The sequence below is a fragment of the Haliotis asinina genome, chromosome 10 (genome assembly GCF_037392515.1).
Source record: "Haliotis asinina isolate JCU_RB_2024 chromosome 10, JCU_Hal_asi_v2, whole genome shotgun sequence".
In the NCBI taxonomy this organism is placed as follows: Eukaryota; Metazoa; Mollusca; class Gastropoda; order Lepetellida; family Haliotidae; genus Haliotis; species Haliotis asinina.
In genome coordinates, this window is record NC_090289.1 from 51,095,136 (window position 1) to 51,111,351 (window position 16,216).

The window sequence follows — 16,216 nt, forward strand, 5'->3', positions numbered from 1 at the left end:
CTGTGTCCGTATTCGATGTAAACGAGTGCAGACACTAAAACCCCTTTGGTTTACTTTTGTGTTTACAATGTCGATAAACATCATGTGTTGGCCAATTTCCGGGTGTTATTGAGTATTTGAAGCACGGGAATATTTCATTTGAAACCTCCGGCGTCAGGAGTGTGTATACTTCGGATGGGAGCTTTGAAATATCGCGCAATGCGTTCTGGTGAATCCAGTGTATTCCTACGTACATTGGTAAGGGTGTATGCCCGAAATAAACCTGCATAACCTCGTTAAACAAACTCGGTACTGGAGCCCTAGTTACTCGGCGTATTTCAGAAATCGAGAGGTTTAACATGACGCTCTATGTGTGGTTTTCTGCTCGAGTGACCTCTCCTTTATGAGTTGTACTTACGGGTACATCTAGTATCCTAACCTACTTTAAGGGGTTACACTCACGTAAGTTACACCCTTCCGCCACAACCATGCATAACTGCAGTATATTCAATAGCTATCTTTACTCTTCAAGCATGATTAAAATTTACTGTCACAAAGAACTGTGTTTCAGGTGTGTGTAAAATTAGAACGGGTTGTTGCAACCGGCGTTCAAAGATGGCTACCTCCAATACAGAACGGGCGATAGACATTGCCCTGGTGCTGTTTTTTTTCAGTCCTCTCGTCATCTGCTACTGGAGCAGCACATGGACTATCCTTGACCTTTACCTGTTTCCTAGCAACCAGATCGTGTCAGGATGGGTTTCTGTGGGTGTCAGTGTTTCCATAATGGGAATGACTTTTCTTTTGCAGTCTCGGCTTAATGGTTGCATAAGACCAGAACAGCCGGTCAGGTATGTGATTGTGACTCGGATATACACGTACGTCACCGCGTTTGCTGTTGTGAATAACTGGCGAGGTCTATGGGTGTTAATGGATACGTATAGTGGCATTACGTTACCAGGCGCATGTTGGAATCTGGTTGGTGGCGTGACGGGTCTGGTGCTGTTGCGAGGCTACAGGAATATTCTCGCTCCACCGGGGGCTTGGAGTCTGGATGTGAATACAGAAACACACTTCACAGTCCTCACTCTATTCCGATCTAAGGTGGGTGTGTCAAGTTTTGTCTTCATTGTAACTGACGAGTTTCAAGCCGCTGTCAACAAGTTGACAGTTAGATGAAAGACGTGTAACAAAATAAATCAAAGTCGAGTCTACGATCTTCGGTGTCTGTCACGCCCAAGGGACGCAACTCGACTCAGAGAGACACTTATGGTCACTGCCCTAAGTACCCGTGAAGATCGGGGTTAGAATGGATCTTCAGCAACATATGGTCGTAAGAGGAGACCAAACGTATCGGGTTAGAGACTCGCTAACTTGGTTGACACACGTTCCAGCTGCGTAGACTGATGTTCATGCTGGTGATCGCTGGATTGTCTTGTGTAGATTATGCTCACACCGCCGTCATATAGCTGGAATATTGCTGAGTGCGTCCTTAAACGTCAAACAACCAAAACAAACACTTCATGAGAGATCCATACCAGATATGCCTCAATGGATCCGTTGGGTAGGGTGAAATGTTAGATAGTGTGTTTTCAAATCTGTTCAGCTGTTTGCTTAAGAGCAAGCATAATCATGTATTCTATCCAGATATCCAAACGTTGTCTTCTTACACCATGAAAAGACTGAAGATTTCTTGAATTGGTTGCCCAGTGGAATCATGTTTTGTGTGATCAGGTTTTCACTCTCAGTAACAACGGCTAAATGTAGCTCATAATTTGAGGACAAGAAGATTCGATTTGAAATTTTGACTTTTAGAAAAGTCTTAAGCCGATATCACTTTTGCTTCTTTGCAGGCTGAAGCTGACGCAAACTAGTCAGAGATGCGTTAAAACCAAACTTAATCATTCCGTCTTTCAGAGTGGCGGCATCTTGCACGTCATCGATGTTGTCTTTTGCGTGACGGTAGTGTCTACGTTGGTTTTGCTAGTGTGGCGGGGGAAGTGGCTACTTCTACAGCTATCCCTCGCTCTCGTTCTCAGCAACAAACTCCACCAAGCTGTACTGACAACAGTCGCTGCCCATGTGCTCCAGCTGGTTCTCTGTATCACACAGTTTCCCGCCAGAAAACTCTCTGCATATCTTCACAAAGAACGTCCAATCTTACAGGTTGTTTACGATAATGTTTGTGTTTTCATCATATGCTACACGTCTGTCATGTACTGGCAAGGAATGTGGAACTTAGCAAGGCTACTATTAGAGGACTCGCCACCGGATTTGACTCAGTGGTTGATCCACATAATTGGATTCGGCGGTCTGATGGTGCTCCGTTTGAGTACAACGATTCAGTTTCCCGGTTACTTCATCGACGGGGAGTTTCCTCAAGGTGTTGTTCTCACTCCAGCATATGTGTCAACCTTCTTCACGACGTCATCACACGGCCTGAAGGTAATAGTACTAAATAATCCAGATCGGAGCGAAGTATTAAGTTGTACTGATGGTTCATGGTCCGTGGTGCCCCTTACTGTGCCACGGGCCATGATCACGTTTCTTAATCTGGGTTTCACCACTCGCAACGTTACCTCTGACTTGCCTCCGTGGCGATGGGTAGCATAATGTTTCCTCCGTCGTGACCTTGCAATATTGCTCTAACGGCTTGAAACGGAATCTAAATGCCCCGACTCCTGATAGTATCGAACTTGTAGTGGATGACCGTGTCTGTCTCGCTTACCACTCAAAACGTTCCAGAGAATTTCAAACACTAGTCAAAACAAATTGTAATGAAATGAAATCGAGAAGACGAGACGATCTGGTAAAGTGTTTGACAACCCCAAAGAAGAGGTTCCCTGCTAATAATGCGTCTCTGGTTGCCTGACCCAGAAAGGATTAATTCCATGTCGTATAGGTTGCCATTAAATGGTTGGAATACGAGAGTGCGCAGTAAAACAGTAAACACACAAGCGTTAATGTTTTACTTGCACAAGCACTGACCGATATGCAACGTCATGTTCGGAATAAAGAACAAGCTGAAATCAAAATGATCTCGTGAAAGGAAAGGCGAGTTTAGACGTACGTCGCTTTTATCAATATTCCTGCTATAAGTTCTTGACATTAGAAATGAGCTTCATACAGTGTACCCATGTGGGGAATCGACCCCGGGTCTTTAGCGTGACGAGCGAACGCTTTTAATCACTAGGCTATACCCCACTCCGACCTTGAAAGGATGAACAAACTAAAAGAGCAGTTCATTTCAAGCAGGGTAAACTGATAAAATATGATAACGAACGCAATCTACCACCGTAATAAAAGGTCGGGGTCTTAGGATGAATTCGCTTCATTACATTGCAGACACAAATTCGTAGGCTATAAACAACAGTCAAATATTGTTTGATCCGCATTCTAGAGTCAAAAATGAAACGTACGACTTTATTGACGAAAACTTCTTGTTCATTACAGAGAGTGATTTTTCCATGTAGATTCGTGCGCCGTGATCATGCTAAAGGCTGTAGGTAAACTTGATAACGTGAGGATCTGAATAGAAAGGACGCTCTATGCAATAAACAAGACGTTAGATTTATAAACAAAATTTGATATGAAAGACGATTGATACTAGTCCAAACACGATAGGATATATGTTTTATATTTAATATCGATTATTTGATTACACATGCCATTTTGCCTTAAAAGACTGTTTTCTATGTGTAATTTTCAGAACTCTACCGAACCTTTCCATGGGATAAGTATGACGACGGTCACTTCCGATATACCATCACCTGACAACGCCATTGGAGATATTCTGGAATCAACTCATATGTAAACCTTTTTTACTCATCGGTATTTACGAAACTCATACCACAAGCGTGCGAATGTATCCCTTTTCTGTCTACCACAACCCGATATGCAATATGTATGTGGCAATATGAGCTGGTTGTTTGTTTTGTCATTGTATTATGCAAAATACAATTATTATATTTTCGACAAGATCGGATTTACATGATCGCCGCCATATGAGTGGAATATTGCTGAGAGCGGCAATAAACGACAAGGAAAGAAAGAAATACCTAAAGAATGTCGACGGATAACAATACTCAGTGGCCAGACAGGAGACAACATCAGACATGTCATTGTACATGGGCAATAACGGTCGGACAACTGTGAAATGTATGAAATTTTGTTACCTGAAATGGTTTTAGCAAATGTGGGAAATCGAACATGGTTCTTCCGACCTATCAGCAGGAAACAGGATTGTATGTTACTTGACCGACCCCGTTACAAACGTTCACTTTCTATTGTGTAAATTGTTATCGTCACGATACGGCTGAGATATTGTCGATGTGACGTTAAATCCTAACTCACTCACTCGCCGTTACAACTGGGACAGCGTCATTCGACTGTGTACAAATACCTCTTCTTAAACTGAAGCAGGTATGAACCGATGTGACCGATGTTCAGTTACGGGACAAAATTCACACTTTGTGGGTGAGTGTGGCCAGGTGTGTGGCCACAATAGGTTTTGATGCGAACATGTAAACCAAAAGTGTGCTTCTCATTTTATGTTAGGTCATCTCTCTTTTCCCAGAATAACCGCATTTCAGGTTTTAGTTTTAGAGGGACAGATTTTACTTTTCGCTGGAAAGACCTCTTCTCAGGTTTTACTTTTCGTTAGTAAGACCGAATCCCAGATGTTACTTTTCCTAACGTTATATGAACGTCAACATTCAAATGATACATGAGTGTTTGATTAAACTCAAGATTAAACTCGCATTACAAATGATTTCCGAAAGAAGGACTGGAACCGCAAATGTCTACCGCACGGCCACCAGTGGTTTGGTTACATTATCTACTATAGTTACTGTGAATATATTGATTTTACGAGCGCTTCGTGGTCGGGAAATCGCTCCCACTCCGGTTTTACACTGTCTGCCAAAACCTCGGAGGCGTGTTTTCTCCAATACATATACACGCTTTGAAACCAAGACACGGCATGGGTGATTATAAGAATATTGAACATTTTGTAGCTGCGGAAACCGCACGTGCAAGTAAGCGGAAATGCATACTATCTCGATCACTTTTAAAAGGCAAACTTTGTGTCCAATTTGGTCATTTGTCTTTGCCTGGAAAAGCGGAAATCGTCATGCCACGACTGTGTGCCCCTAATCGAAACGTCGCCATAGGCGACCTTGAAGCTGGGGAGTCGCAGTATGCAGTTTGCCAGGACATTTTTAACGTTCAACAGAACACCATATCTGTACTGCAAACCAGGGGCCCGTTTCACAAAACTCTCGTAAGCCTAAGATCTCGTAACTTTTTTCGTAGCATGTGTACCTGGCATACTGCTATGAGAAAAGTTACGAGACCTAAGGCTTACGAGAGTTTTGTGAAACGGGGCCCAGTCATGCCCAAAATCGTCCCAGAACTGGCCGTCCAAGAGTCACCATCCAAGCCCATTATCGCTACATGCGGGCTACTCACTTGCGTCATCCTCGTGCCACAGCCGTGGAGACTGCAGAGTGTATTTGTGGTTCAAGAAGAACGTCCGACCAAACTGCCAGGAATCGAATGCGTGACGAGGGAATTCGACCAAGAAGGCCAGTTGTCGCTCCTCGCTTGTGGTGGGTCGTGGAGTCAGGATATGGAACCTTAGAACCTGGAGGCGAGTCTGGCTCAGTGATGAATCACGTTTTCTTCTTCACTAACGACCGCCATATAGCTGGAATATCGCTGAGTAAGGCGCAAAACTAAACTCACGTATTCTTCACCACCACCGTCGTAGAAATAATCATTTTGCCACTAATTGCATTCGACATAGCGTCTTGGTGTGGGGTGCGATATCCATGCGACAAAGATCTGATGTAGTTTTGGTTTAAAGGAATTTGACAGCAAATCGGTACATCAGCGGAGTCCGTGCACGACCTGTTCTTCCGAATCTGAACCGACTGAGCATGACGGTTCCAGCGTGACAACGCTACTTCACTAACAACAAGCGCCGCGGTTCTCTTCCATGAAAATTCTAATGCCATTGTCTTGCCATGGCCTTTTCGGTCATCAGATCTAAACCCAGTAAAACACCTATCGGGTGAGCTCTATCGACGTGTGCGCAGTGTTCGAAATAACTGCCTGCCCGCAAGCAAAATTCTAGTTGACCTTTCCTCGGGCCTGTCAACAGGTACAGAAACTGGCCCGCATGGCTAGTGATAATTTAGGAGCTGATTATGTTTCCTGAATCCTGACTTGCTAATTTTAGTGACAACATCGTCCTCAAAAACAAACAAATAGTTAAATGCACATTACTACAAATAACTACCTAAATTGTAAGCAGTAATGTCATTGGTCAGCAACATCCAGGCGGCTAAGGAGGGTTCTAGAAAAGATGAAAGACAGAGATGCAGTCTAAGTAAACTTATCCTCAGCACTTTTCGTTACACTCCACTACTGACCTTATGGGAGGGGAGGTCGCGTCAGGTACCTTTGAGCCAGTCTAAGTAAACTTATCCTCAGTGCTTTTCATTACACTCTACCACCGAGTCTAACGAAACCTTATGAGAGGTCACGTTGGGTAACCTTTGAGATTGACCAATCAGAACACAGCTTACCAAATCGCGAAAGTATACATTCACACATACCCCTTGAACTTTTTATCTCGAAAAGGTTCGTACCCGAACAATTCCGAATGCTATTTAGCGTACGCTCGCTTCCGGGTGATGCCCACTGCGTACGTACAACTATAACGGTGAGTCAATAGTCGTTGCTGTGTTTTTGGCAATATTCAGGGATGTTATCTTGCCGAAGTATTAGCTAATGGAGACCATGTCAAAAGAAACCCCAAAGCGTATATACTACAGGTGAAATAAATGTGTTATATGCGGAGTTTTGTTTGTGGAGAGATCTGTGTCAGTGACCTGAATATTTTCAAAGTCCCTCCGATCCCTAAATCGTAGCGGTTGTCTGGTTGGTTAATCTACTTTTAACCGTCTCGCGTTTGATTGGACGGTCATTGGTCGCTCAAAGGTTACCTGACGCGACCTTCTTCTACGTTTTTGTTGAGTGTAACGAAATACACTGAGACTGTTTACTTAGACTGGACAGAGATGATGAGCAAATAGATTTACGAGTACATGCATATGAGGCAGAAGATGGTGTGGCCCAAAAAGCTCAAGATTCTGACTGTGTGACAGATGCAAAGATAGTGATAGCACCATCTCACTCAGACTAGTATTATGTGGAAGATACTTCCAGTGACGATGACCGAAGTCCTTAAGATAATTTAATAAGAAATCGATATGAAATGGACTCAGTCCGTGCTCATTTGTCTTTTCCAGGGAGATCTTTAAAACCGTTCAATATTTACTCACCAAACCTGGCACATAAACTGATCAGGTGGTGTACTGGTGCCTTTTGGTAGTTTTGTACTTCTGAAAGAAACTTTTTTGACGTTTCCATGGCAACAAGTTTGACTTTGACTCAGATTGGTGGTAGTGTTCTTTTCTGAGGCAGGACCTGTAAACCGTTCCGTTTCTTCAACAAACTGTGTACATACGCATATCCACTGGTGAACAGGTGCATTAAGAAAGTATTGGAATTCTGATTAAAATATATTTTGCGATTGCATGGCAACAAGTTTGGTTTCAGCTGAATTTGGTTGTAGTGCTCATTTCTGGGGCAGAACTTGAAAACCGTTTAATACTCTCCTTCCCCTTTATCGCGGTATCTTACGTTACGTGGTTGTATAAAACAATGTTGGACGAATATTGTAACCTGTATGATAGCGAAAACAAGCTGTATATGAAATGATAGAAACGTGGCAAAAGTGTTGAATACTTTCCAATATAGAGCTCAGTTCTGGTTTTAATCCATGAAAGAAAAGATACCCGTCTGCATTATTGCTGACAGTGACGAACGAGTTGTGTCCCCTTAACTATGGTTTCTTTGTAATTGGCAAGGTCATTTACATTGTGACTTTTATAGATTATTTCTTAGGAGACAGTTTCAGCAATACTGCAATACCGATGTAAAGTGCCATTTGTTAGGCACCGCCCACTAAAGATTCAACTGCACATGATAAATTAGGGAACAGGATTTTATGTCAACTTCATTCACTAAGGTAAGTTTACAGGACATGTAAAGATTTTATATTTCATAAATCAGCTGCGAAAATAAAATTAACAGAACCATTCTCTTTTTTCGCAAAATCGTTGATAAATGTCTGCCTCCCGAGTACCAATTATTTTAACTGTACACTCCTACATCTTTAATCTGCCATCCAGTTTCAGCTGCATGCTTCTAATAACATGCACACAAAATTGCACATCTCTGCCCATCAAACGTTTTTGACTTTAACATAAAACAAAATATAATTGTTTCACAGTTGCCTCAGTGTGCAACGAGTTTTGTTATTCAGATCATCAATGAACTAACATTCCATTCTTCAGTAACCTGACTGTACATGGTCAGATGGAATAACCCTTTCTAAATCTGATTTCTTTTTCATCTGGACACTGAACTATTTTTTCAAGGGTACAGTTTAATTAAGCCTTATGATGCCAACCATAAAATATGTTGTTTCAAGCGGTCTGTCTTTAAGTTTATCCTCGTCTTGCCACCAGCCTGAAAAGGATTAACATCTACTTTAAGAAAAGCCAGATTTGCTGATATCAACTTTATTGTCCATAACGTTTTGGAGCGTATGCTAGAAAGCATAAGCTCCAAAACATTGGCAGGGGCAAGCATACACCCCATAACGTTGTGTTATCCACAATATAGAAGTTGACATCCATAAATATGGCTTTTGTAATGCTTTCCACTTCTAAATGCCCTTCAAAGATTTAACAGCTACTGTGTTTATACAAGCACAGGCCGTAGAAATTACTAACAGCAGCATTTGAGTCAGTAAAGTGAACTCGGGCCTAATCATCATGATAATGTTAAGGTGTTCACTACGTCTATGGCTAATAATCAAGGCACTTGCTGTGATAAGTCAGCCCGAAATCAGCGAGATGGTGTATATAAGTATTGGGAGCACCAAAGAGCTTCACTGCAATGTTGGCAGTGGGGTAGTATATATGTCAATTCTTTATTATCATAAATAAACCACCTTTTTGGTACAATAGCATCTATTGTAAACACCTATACAACTACAAGTTCAAATTCAAGATGCCAGAAATTGTTCTGGCATTGAAGTCTGGCATCAATATAACATGTTCACTCATGAAGCTAAAGTAAAGAATTTTCAATGTGATTAAAATGTCTCATTTGTGAAACATTTTGAGTTTTCAGGGGGTTTATACATATTTATATCTACAATACTGATTCATAAAATTCTTCTGTAGTGACGGCCACATTTTTTGTACTTTTGTCTAAAAGCAACCCAACACCACCAGATTTCCTTGATGTCTGTTTTGGAGAAATAGCTTACAACCTGGGACATCAGTAATGTCTCAGGTATCAGTTTGTTACATGAAATACTACTTCATTGTTATTTCTTGCAATATTGGACTTGTTTGAATTGCACGAAAACATACCTGTCTCAGAATATAGTGGTTGAAGTGTTCACTTGTCACTTCGATTCCCCATGGGGCGGTGGAGTAGCCTAGTGGTTAAAGCGTTCGCTCGTCACACCGAAGACCTGGGTTCGATTCCCCACATGGGTACAATGTGTGAAGCCCAATTTCTGGTGTCCCACGCCGATATCGCTGGAATACTGCTAAAAGCGGCGTAAAACCAAAAGCTCACTCACTTCGATTCCCCATATAGGTACATTGTATGAAGCCCAAATGGCTGGTGTTACCTAACTTGATATCCCTGTAATATTGCTTAAAGCAGCGTAAAACTAAACTCACTCACTTTCCATTTCATTTTCAAACAGTCATGGTGGCGTTTGTTTCGTATTTCAATGTTTAAGTATACAGATAACAGAACGTGAGGTGCCAGCAATCAGTGGAAATGCTGTTTTACTACATGTGTAATTGCATTAAAACACTGTAATGTAAATATTTAACAAAGTTTAATCATACTGTATAGAATACAAAGAAAACCCCTGCCACCACTTATTCTTCCAATCAACACAGCATGGCTGCCTCACAACCCTTAATTGGATGGTGGCACAACGAGGAGACCCTGTCTTTTGGGAGGTTTATCTTCTGGGAAGATACTGATCATTCCCATGACAGTGAAAGCTACTACACATTTGTTTATCGCAAATCATAACCCCAGTGTCATATCAAATGGCAGATATTAAGAAAATAGAAAGTGCTTTGAAATAACTCACTTGTATTGATGTTTCTACATTTCAGTTAAGCAGAGTTTCTTAAGCAGCATAACTTTAAAGAGTTGAACACAGTATTGAGCATTACTCCTAAATGTGACGTCTACCGCAAAAGTAAATGTTGCTGATAATAATTTTCTTGGACACTCATTGTCATTAGTTATCCTTCAGATAGAGGGATGAGAGTAGGAAAAAATCTCATCCTTGAGATGTTTCACGCTTGGCAACAACATGTAAAATGTCTTCTCAAAGTCTTTGTACATTCTTCTGCAGAAAACTGCCACTGATCTTGAGAAACAATCAAAACCAACAAGTCAACAAGCATAATCACCTCATACACCTTGTAGCATTATATTAAAAAATATGGTTACATATATATTTCCTGGCTGCCAAAAATATATGCATCAATAAAAGCATTACTGACAATTGCCATGTCCCTTCCCCGGCAACTGAATTTAATGAGTAATAAATTACATGTGCATCCTTGAATTGTCTGTGCATAAGCTCTGCTCTGGCTTCATTACAATACATAACAAAACTTTTTAAATGTTAATACGTTTTATTTTGTCTTTCGAACTCTTTCTATAAAGAGTGGATAAGGTATCTGTACAGCAATCAAACTTAATGATTTTTCTTGTTTATATCTTACAACCTCACCTACAAAACTTTCATTTTTAATACAGTTCAGGCAGAACTGCTTTTCCTCATGTTGGTTGGGCCCTAGACGTGCAAACACACCAGCTTTTTATGAATATGATCCACGAACAGTTGAACAAACAAACGCGCCTGGTATTTCTTCTATCGTCTATAACATTAAAAGGCGAACAACAGGAGGAAAGCCATCATAAGACAGAAAAGACCCATAGCCTCAGACAAGGCAAATCCAAGAATGGCATAGGAGAAGAGTTGCTGCTTCAGAGATGGATTCCTGGCATAACCAATAACTAAGCTTCCGAAAACACTGCCAATTCCTGCACCTGAAATCAAATTGAAATCTGTCTTAGAAAATTACCTTCATACAGACTTACTTCTTGATTTAAGACTTAAATCATGATCAGTTCCAAAAAAATAAAAGACATTGTGTTATGCTAAGGATCACATTATGAAATATTCCTAGGCCAAGTCTAGGTTACATTTTTCGCACAGTGTTGTGCTTTCAAGAATGGGTCCATTCCAGGCAAAGCACAGAAAAAAACAAAGAATGATCCATGAACATGAGACTATTCTAATATATTAAAATTATTCTGAAACCTGGACAAAATTCCTTAGGACTCAATTCTGACAAAGTATGAGAAAGGCATCAGAAACATTCTTCCATACCTGATCCTGCTACACCTACTGTGGCAGCTCCAGCACCAATGTATTTGGCAGCCTGATCAATATCACGTTGTACAGCGCTTGTTTGAAATGTTCGGATCTGAAACATTGAATTGACATTTTGGTGAAAACATGTTTAGAATGTAAAGACGAAAAATACATATCAGTCAACTGAGGACAAATACTGAAACATTCTCTTATTCAACATTCCATTTGAGATCAGGAAACTAAACTCAGTCAAAGTCATGCTTAACAAAATGTCTTCTGCAACTTCTCCCAAGACGCAGCAGTGCCACAGCACTGCTGTTTAAGTAGATGTTCTTCACGGCTTTAAGAAAGGAGGAAAAAATAAAAAACTGCTACAGAAGATTGATATTTTGTCTCACATAAATTTAATGATTTGAACAAAATGCTGAGAAGCAGACAAGCTAAACTATAGATGATGTGGAAATAATAAGGAAAACATTCGCAGAGGCAAATGTGCATTTTAGAAATTAGAGACTTAATAACATGATCAGACTTCTTATTCAACAGTTCATTACATTTATGAAACAAATATATATCTATATACATAAAAACAGAAAATTTAGCTTTGGTCTGTTAATGATTTATGTTTATCTAAAACAAATATGAACTATATTGACATTCTGACGAACGCACCTTAGAGATGTCATTAACGGTAGTTACACAAATATTTGAGCTAAAATATGTGAGCATGTGAGCCAAAAATAGAAAGGTTACAGCATAGAAAAAATTACTAAAGGCAAGCAGAGAAACTTATTTTTACCCTGAAAATATTTTCTGAACATGAATTTTCATTAGAACTTCCAGTTACAGAAATGGCAGCATAGTTTAAAAACAGCTGTATCGTTGTAAGCAATGGTTCGAGACATTAGCTGACCGTTTAACACTTACACTGAGATTCAACACAATAGGCATTGTAGGTTGAAGAAAGAAAATGCTCATGAGATAAACATCAATAATATCGGACAGAATGCTAAAATGTTGCTTTAATACATAATTTTTGTCAAGATTATGAAAATGAAAATACTTTTATCAGGAGGTATTTCTTGCATCAAAACTGAAATCAGTAAAACCTAGTCTTTCTTCAAATACAAAGTGCTGACTTTAAATGTCACTATACATGGCGAAAAAACCCAAATACATTAGCTAACCTAAAGAATGATCCTAACTAAACATACAAACATGAGCGTTGAAAGTAACCTGTGTCCCAAAATTAGGTGTTTTGGGATTTTATAGTACCTGCTACATTTTCTGAAGAGTCAGAACAGTTAACACAGGGGAAAGTGTCCTGTTGGATCTGCAACATATGAACACTTCATAGCCCTATTAAATGTCAGGTATTCTTTAAGTCAGAGAAAGAACTTCGCCAGCAGTATTACATGTGCTTCTAAATTATCAACCTTGATCAGGCAGGCTGCAGATTGACAGAATGATCAATGCCCCAAATCAAAATCCTCACAACCGGCAAATCAGAGCAGCTAATCACCATTTCTACTTTTGTCCCATAGGGAGGTGAGAATATTCTGTTCAGATATACAACTGTTCAGTACCTGCGAGATGAATGATGACACATTGTTGTTGACAGGGGCTATGTTAAGAGCACTGAAACCTGTGTAGGATGAGAGGTTTGCTGTTGGAGCTGCTTGTGGGATCTGCTGAAAGAAAAAATGTTAAATTGATACTTTTTTTTCATCTCTAGAAACAAATCATAGCAAAAAGTCTAACGAGACATCTGTTGTACCTACAAGGATGGGTCAGTATGGTAGGAAGAAAATTTTCAATTTTAAACTTGTTTTGATGCATGTACCCAAACAGACAAAAATATTGTGACAGTGGTGGAACTATATAGTGTTTCATAATGTTCAGTACCTGCAGTGTATGAAACTACTGGAAAAAACAGGAGGCCCACTGGGCTGATAACTGAAAAAATGTTGCTGGCCCTGTTAACTTGTAACCAGCCTAATTAGGAAACTAATTAGGAAACTGAGGTAAGGTGTTAAAACACTCTTATCAAAGAATTCCTTTTTATAGTGAGGTAAACTTAAACATATGCAAAAGCAAATTTTACAAAGCACAACTTCGTGGTCCCTGTTGATTCATTTAGTGTCACTGCCACGTGAATGAGACAAACGGGCAAATTCAGACTGGTCAGTATCTTTGGCAAGAATGGTCTCTACATGTTATTCATGCTATTAGCACAGGGGATTTGTAACTTTCCTTGTGAAAAGTAAAAATGCGCAAAAACAAATTGAACAGAAACGACTTGGTCACTGAAAGCATTCTTTATACCAAGTACGTTTAGTGTTAGATAAAAGGGTAGGCTGATCTGTGGAAGGTATGGTTTGATTGATCATGACCTATACGTACAGACATTGTCTAGCTACCACAAATGTAAACTATTTTCAAAATATCACCCATGGGCAGTGGCATGGTAAAATATATGCTCATGAAAAATGGATTGGTCTACAGGGCTGGCTATACAATAAAGTCGTAAGCCTGCCATATAACTAGCAAGCAGTGAGTCACCGGGCAGACGCTATTTCATACACTGGTACCTGGGGATAGATTCTCAAAAGAAAATCTACCAAACACTGACTGATCTTATTAAGTCATTTGTGATAAGATCGCTACCTCGCCTTGTAATAAATGTTTCGAAGAGTGGGATCAATCAAGGACTCAACATGGGAAAATCTGTTCCTCACTGAAAATGTAATCAACCATAACAGTGCATTTGACCACTTTCTATATAAGGAAATACAGATCCATAAATTAACTGGAACATTACCTGCAAATCATGACCAATTAACATTTGCCAAAAAGCATTAATGACTAGTACGATGGCTACTACATTAAACAGTTTTAATCAGTCTAATTGTAAAACTTCAGGCTGTGCAATAAGGACCGCATGTTTCATTCTTCCAAGTTTTCACAATTTCTCATACAATTTTCTTCTCATTGCCAAAGTTATCTTGAACAGTTGTGAACTTACTTCATTATTTACTACTGTGCTGCCTAATGGCCTCAACACCGCTCTGCTTCCACTGGACACCTGCAACATTAAACAGTATTAAGTCCAATCTTAGATATTTTGTCAAATCCATTGAGTAACAGTAACAAAATTAAGTGCAATATTATCTAGGGTTGAACCACTTAGTTAATTGCCTCTGTTCATCTGCACAAGACAGGATACTGGGGAACAAAAGGAACTCTTTCCCAAGGTTCTTAAACAGAAATATTTATGTATGTTGCTTGTACTGTATCACATTCAAGCCAGTTCATAGTGACTCTCTCACTAATATATTATGCTGTTCTAGCCTGAGTTTAACTGTCTTAATGTCAATTAAGGTAACAAACAAGATCTTTTAAGGTTTTGTGGCATGGACATGAAGCGATTAGGTGTACAAGCAGATGGTCAGTCCACCCATTTGTCATCTTAAGAGTTAAGTCACTGTAAGTCAGGGCCAATGAACTAGGAGTTTGAGAATGAATACAGATCACTAGCTTCAATGTCTTGGACAATATCTGTATATTTCGTGCATAAGGTCCTCTTGTAATTGACAAGCATTTATAACCATAGGTTTTAATCAGCATAGACAATGCCATATCTGCAAAACGTTTACAGTCAAAGCTCATAACTAAGTTGACTTAACACCGGTGGTCCACCGGTAGTCCGAATATGTACAGGCATACTGAAGTAAACAGTTAAACAAGCCGAAAATAAAGTGATTCAACTGGTGTTACACGTAATACAAATAAAAGCTGAAATCGTCTCATAGCTGTCAAAACATGTCACATATCTTTATTATCAAATTTTACTTAAAAGTCTTTCGTCAAGGGCATCCGTGTGAGAAGCGAGCGTGACGTCAAGAACCTCACTTTGGATATGCCGGTCGAGGGACGAAGGTCAAATGGACAGCCTCAATAAAATCATGTTTACTTCAATGACAGGGTATTCACCTTAACGATGACAGCATATGTACATAGTAACTTCAATGCACTCGACTGTCATTTCACCGAATGCCAATTATCATGCTAACATGGGCGGTGATCGGACCGGTAAGTTGAAATCATGGCGACTGCAGAGAATGCAGACGAGTACGGGCACGAACTAATTGTGAACTTGTAACTATTACCATATATTCTTAACAAGTAAAGTAAAGGTAACTCGTACTGACCACGGACCGGGCAGCTGGGTGAAGGAACCTTGTGCAAGCAAACATTTTGACAGTTGACTCAGTCTCTTGTCGGGCCTGCAAAATGCCGGTTTCTCATTATTCGACATGTACACGAATCATAAAATTTCACTATTAAAAAACAATAACGCACCACAAATAGCTATCATAATAGATATCACACGAGAAAAGATTTAAATTTAAACAAAAAAGTATTCCGATGGCACAAAATAGTTAGCAATTCTGACCGATTCCTAGAAGATATGTTGTCCGTACAGTAACGCTTACCCAGAGGTGAATGAAGGAGACCGATAAAGCGCATGCGCATGGGTAGTTTCCCGTAACAACGATATAAGAATTTTTCTTATTTATTTCAATACAAATATATCAACATATTCAATTGAAACGAAAAACACAAGCCTCTAAATTAATGCAACATAAAATACATAAGATTTTTTTTGTTATG

At 39.8% G+C, this 16,216-nt stretch overlaps 2 protein-coding genes across 5 annotated transcripts; one reads left to right on the plus strand and one right to left on the minus strand.

Annotated features, from left to right (window-relative positions):
• Positions 1 to 408: 408 nt before the first annotated feature.
• LOC137298509 (uncharacterized) lies at positions 409 to 3,899 on the plus strand. Its single transcript, XM_067830802.1, has 4 exons — positions 409 to 441; positions 551 to 1,083; positions 1,897 to 2,424; positions 3,689 to 3,899. Exons 2-4 carry the CDS (start codon positions 595 to 597, stop codon positions 3,791 to 3,793), a joined length of 1,122 nt encoding a protein of 373 aa, XP_067686903.1. The 5' UTR covers positions 409 to 441; positions 551 to 594; the 3' UTR covers positions 3,794 to 3,899.
• Positions 3,900 to 10,776: 6,877 nt separating this feature from the next.
• LOC137297634 (ATP synthase lipid-binding protein, mitochondrial-like) lies at positions 10,777 to 16,081 on the minus strand. Of its 4 annotated transcripts, none has more exons than XM_067829521.1 (6): positions 16,039 to 16,081; positions 15,754 to 15,828; positions 14,568 to 14,627; positions 13,129 to 13,233; positions 11,558 to 11,654; positions 10,777 to 11,214 (listed from the first exon to the last, which is right to left on the minus strand). In XM_067829521.1, the coding sequence occupies exons 2-6, from the start codon at positions 15,796 to 15,798 to the stop codon at positions 11,051 to 11,053; spliced, it is 471 nt and encodes a 156-aa protein (XP_067685622.1). In that variant the 5' UTR covers positions 15,799 to 15,828; positions 16,039 to 16,081; the 3' UTR covers positions 10,777 to 11,050. The 4 variants fall into 4 exon arrangements, with proteins under 4 accessions (XP_067685622.1, XP_067685623.1, XP_067685624.1 ...); XM_067829522.1 differs by having other exon boundaries at positions 15,999 to 16,076; XM_067829523.1 differs by having other exon boundaries at positions 13,129 to 13,230; positions 16,039 to 16,074.
• Between the last annotated feature and the right edge of the window lie 135 nt (positions 16,082 to 16,216).

Bases quoted from the DNA above. Each gene is read 5' to 3' on its own strand.
- LOC137298509 (XM_067830802.1), top strand. From the start codon at position 595: ATGGCTACCTCCAATACAGAACGGGCGATAGACATTGCCCTGGTGCTG. The intron at 1,084-1,896 runs GTGGGTGTGTCA...TCCGTCTTTCAG, and splicing joins TCACTCTATTCCGATCTAAG to AGTGGCGGCATCTTGCACGT. The intron at 2,425-3,688 runs GTAATAGTACTA...TGTAATTTTCAG, and splicing joins CGTCATCACACGGCCTGAAG to AACTCTACCGAACCTTTCCA.
- LOC137297634 (XM_067829521.1), bottom strand. From the start codon at position 15,798: ATGTTTGCTTGCACAAGGTTCCTTCACCCAGCTGCCCGGTCCGTG. The intron at 13,234-14,567 runs GTAAGTTCACAA...TTTTTCTTTCAG, and splicing joins GCACAGTAGTAAATAATGAA to CAGATCCCACAAGCAGCTCC. The intron at 11,655-13,128 runs GTACTGAACAGT...TCAATGTTTCAG, and splicing joins TGTCATCATTCATCTCGCAG to ATCCGAACATTTCAAACAAG.